A 4,640-nucleotide genomic window follows, 5' to 3' on the forward strand; every position below is an offset into this window, starting at 1 on the left:
CCTATGGAGAGTCCCCACTTTTCACAAATTTAAACCTGTGTGTGTGTGTGTGTGTGTGTGTGCGCAGAGGCTCCACGGCGGTGGACGGCGCAGGCTTCGGTGTGGACCGACCCGCTGAACTCTCGAAGAGTGACGATGAGTACGATGCTTTCCGTAAGAGGATGATGCTGGCGTATCGCTTCAGACCGAACCCTCTGGTGAGCCTCTCACGCACTCATTACCCATCAACCATTTCAGTGCGTTTGCACATGAGGCAGTTCCGTGAATCAGACGTTCAGAGCTCGTTGTAGCAGCCCACCGCACCGCACCGCACCAGAACACCCTCATCTCATGTGCAGATGTAGAGAAGCTTGTGATCTTACTAACACGTGTCTTGTGTTTCTGCACAGAACAATCCCAGAAGGCCGTACTACTGAACGCCGCCGCAGCATCTCCTCTGGACCCACTTTTTTGTTTTTGTTTTGTCTTTTTTTCTCATAACAGGTTGAATTATGATGTGCTTTATTTCAGAAAATAGAAAACAAATTCACCTGAGTGCATTTTAATAAGCCCTTCACATGTTTCTGTTTGTTTATTACATTTATTCAAAACTGTAAAAGCCCCTGATATAGTCCGCTGCGCAATATAATATTAACAGCAGTGCAATTTTATGTGTGTTTTACCCAATGATGAGCACAGATATTATAAATGAAACCCCACGACAAACCCTCTCAGTCACTTTGGGCTCGTTACAGTCCTGATTAAACGGATTCAGCCGTCTGTCATTGACTCTGTGAGATCAATTAAAGGCCTGTGCTCTCAGACGCTCTCTGTGTGTTTGCTGCTGCTCCAGTCGAGCTGCTTCACTCGCCTTCGGTTGTTCTGCTTCGAGAATAAGAATGCAGAGAAACACTGGAGGATCTCTTGTTGTGTGCTTTAACAAAAGGGAAGTATCTAGAAGAGGCACAGTTATAATGTTATAATACAGTACATTAAGATTATAAAACATTTTCTGTGTAGAGTTTTAAGCTATATATTGAAATGATTTCTCTTAATATGTGTAGAAGCCTCAATTAAAGAAAAACGACATTTTTAATCAGTTTTTAATGGTATTATTGTAACTATTTTACTGTAAGTAATCATTTATTTAACCAATCCTTTGTTGAGAAGCTTAAATGGACAGACAGCATTATTTATCCTGCATGGAACTGCGAAGTAGATGTATGGGTTTGTATACGCTGTGAAGATGTAGACTATTGTTTTAATTAATAATAGCTCTCTTTTTGATTTTGCAAGCCGGTCAGGAGAGGCAAGTGCTGGAGGCAGGTCGATGTGACGTCACTGAACGATGACGTCATCGCGTAACCATGACGCAAGCATAGGACACGCCCTGAAGTTACTCGAGTCTGGGACAGAATATAATTTGAAATATGTTCATTCAGATTTGTTCGTAAAAGTAATATAAGCATTTAATATTTGGAAAATTATTATAATATTATTGAAAATGTACCCATTTAGTAACAATGACATCTTCTGTATTTTCTAAATAGCTAGTAAAATTACACATTATTAACCATTATAGTTGTAAGCAGTGTGTAGCAGCTTAAATGCAACACTCAGTGTACGGCGTTAATATGAAGGGGTTTCTGTGTTCATTTTTCACAAGCATTTTACCTGTATTTTACATTACACATTGCATTTTCATAGATAGATATATGGCAATAATCAGCTATATGCTTTCACACAAATAACTTTATTTTTGAATGTTTCGATGCATGTCGACACAAATGGCTTATTGGTCATTGATACAGCACGGCGCTGAGTTGTTAGGAGAGAAATGCGTAGAGACGGTATGACTTCAGGAACCGAATAATAGGCTTTTTGAACCGGTTCAAGGAGCCGATCTGTCCGAAAAGAACCGGTTCGTGGAAATGAATCGGACTTTGCATCACTATTGGCAACACCGAAATCGTCCTCTCGCGAGATTCAGCCCAGCTGTCGTTCAGGGCAGGGCCGCGGAACTCTCGCGAGATTTTCCGCGCTCTAGTGTTGTGGTGGTGAAGATGGCGGCAGGCGCGGAGGCCCCGGACTCCTGGTATCTCGCTCTGCTCGGTTTCGCCGAACATTTCCGAACCTCCAGCCCTCCCAAAATCCGCTTGTGTGTGCACTGCCTGCAGGCCGTCTTCCAGTTCAAGCCCCCGCAGAGAGTGGAGGCCCGCACGCACCTGCAGCTCGGCTCGGTGCTCTACCACCACACGAAGAACAGCGAGCTGGCCCGCACGCACCTCGAGAAAGCGGTGAGAGCGCGCAGGAAAGACCGAGGCTTCAGCCGAGCGACTAGGCCGCAGTCCCGGCCCGCGTTTTACAGTGTTATTATTATTATTGCTAATTCATCCACAGAGTCAATGGTGGAATGTGCTATTGATGATGTTTTCGTGTTTTAAGGGCTTATTATTGTAAAGCATGTATAATGAGAGTCTTGTGTTTTCCCTCTGTGTTTGTCCTGTGGCATTATGGGATGTGCTGCTGTAGATGCTAACAGACTCCTGCTTCTCTCTCTCTTTCAGTGGTTTATCTCGCAGCAGGTATCCTTTGAGCAAATGTCAAGCTGGATCTTGTCCACTAGTGTCGAGATTGTGATTTGTGTGAGTAAACAGACGCTGTGCTCTGCTGTGAGTGTATGAGAGTCACGTGATAGCTAATGCTAGCAGTGTGTTATGAGCTTTCCTTAGCCCAGGTGTGCAGGTGGCACAGTTTGAGGATGTGAAGTTTGAGGCGGCGAGTCTGCTGTCAGAGCTGTACTGCCAGCAGGTGAGTGACCCACAGCACCACAGCACCGCTTTCACATCTGTAGTGAACCATCTTACACTGTGTGTAAATAATAATAATAATAATAATAATTAGAAATATATATATATATATATATAGAGAGAGAGAGATGTGTTTTTAGCCGATTCTTGAAGAAAATATATTAGGGGTGGGAATCTTTTGGTACCTCATGATTTGATTCGTATCGATTCTTGGCCACAATTCGTTTAAAAATAGATTCATGGTTTTTCATCATTGTTCTGTGCACACTTGACGTCAGACGCACCTGTATTGTGATTTTAGCAATTTAAAAATATTAAAAAATTATGTTTTACACGGCACCCCTGCTCTCGACAGACGGCACCCCGGTTGGGAAACACTGGTCTATACTATGGGTAGTCCTGACTCAAGAAATCAGTGTTTACTATTAACTATTAACTTACTAATAGATCAAAAATATTTTACACTTCCCATTAGGGATGTTCCTGAACACAAATAGCGTGTTCGGAAAGGAAATGACGTGTACTGCGGAACCCCTGAAGGGAATAAATACAATATATTTCAATGCTTTCTGTCGCAAATATCGTTGGGTAATTATACTGTATGTAAATTGTGGGCATCAGGGAGCCATTATTAATATTCAGGGAATTAAAATCACTTTTGAATGTGCACTCGCTTTTTACTTTCACTGTCGAGATTCGCGATCACACGAGCTCTGTGTATACTAGAGCTGTCAAAATGGCTGAAAGACTAAATTCAGATTTTGTTCTTAAATATTATCAATATTAGAATTTGAATGGCATAATTTCAGTTAGAGGGAAAAAAGCTTTAGACTTCTCTCCTGAGGCCACAAGAGGGCGCATCGAGCAAAATAATGATAATGCACGTTTTTAAGTCAGTAATAAAATAACACGACTATCTTTGAAAAAAGTGAGTAATGTTTAAAATAATGTTTAATAATCTAATAATTTTGGCCACCACTATTTATATTTTATAATATATAATTAACTGTGTGAATAATAGTTATAAGTAAAACAAAAAGTTATATATATATATATATATATATCAAAAATAAAATATTAAATATGTTTGTAATAAAAATATAGTAAATTTATTTATAAAGCACATTTAAGTTCAGCTTACACTGACCAGAGTGCTATATATAAAACACATCAGTTGTGTAGTTTGTGTGTATTTGTGTTGACGTGTAAAGAAGTACTCTTCTCTTCTAAAGAACTTGGTTGATTCGGCGAAACCGCTGCTGCGGAAGGCCATCCAGATCTCACAGCAGACTCCCTACTGGCACTGCAGACTACTGTTCCAGCTGGCGGTGCGACACACACACACACCTCACACACACACACACTCACACTCACTCGCACACTCACACTCACTCACTCACACTCACACACACACACACACTCACTCACACACACTCACTGACACACACTCACTATACACTCACTCACACACACTCACTGACACGCACTCACACTCACTCACACACACTCACTGACACTCACTCACACTCACACACACACTCACACTCACACTCACTCGCACACACACCTCACACACACACACACACCTCACACACACACACACACACACACTCACACTCACACACACACACACTCACACACTCACACTCACTCACTCGCACACTCACACTCACACACACACACACTCACACACACACACTCGCACACACTCTCACTCACTCACTCACACTCACTCTCACACACACACACTCACTCACACTCACTCGCACACACACCTCACACACACACACACACACACACACACACACACTCGCACACACACACTCACACACTCACACACACACACACCCC

At 42.2% G+C, this 4,640-nt stretch overlaps 1 protein-coding gene and 1 long non-coding RNA gene across 2 annotated transcripts in view; both read left to right on the forward strand.

Annotated features, from left to right (window-relative positions):
* Positions 1–63: 63 nt before the first annotated feature.
* On the forward strand, positions 64–801 carry LOC107569092 (uncharacterized). Its single transcript, XR_001606861.1, has 2 exons — positions 64–197; positions 390–801. It is a non-coding gene; the product is annotated as an uncharacterized lncRNA (long non-coding RNA).
* A 1,155-nt stretch (positions 802–1,956) lies between these two features.
* mau2 (MAU2 sister chromatid cohesion factor) overlaps positions 1,957–4,640 on the forward strand; it is a 19,406-nt gene continuing 16,722 nt past the window's right edge. The window contains exons 1-4 of the mRNA XM_016255083.1: positions 1,957–2,276; positions 2,547–2,564; positions 2,725–2,790; positions 4,022–4,177. Coding sequence (XP_016110569.1) covers positions 2,043–2,276; positions 2,547–2,564; positions 2,725–2,790; positions 4,022–4,177 — 474 coding nt within the window. The 5' untranslated portion in view covers positions 1,957–2,042. The remainder of the gene's footprint in view (positions 2,277–2,546; positions 2,565–2,724; positions 2,791–4,021; positions 4,178–4,640) is intronic.

Source organism: Sinocyclocheilus grahami, unplaced genomic scaffold, assembly GCF_001515645.1.
Source record: "Sinocyclocheilus grahami isolate Dianchi unplaced genomic scaffold, SAMN03320097.WGS_v1.1 scaffold1310.1, whole genome shotgun sequence".
In the NCBI taxonomy this organism is placed as follows: Eukaryota; Metazoa; Chordata; class Actinopteri; order Cypriniformes; family Cyprinidae; genus Sinocyclocheilus; species Sinocyclocheilus grahami.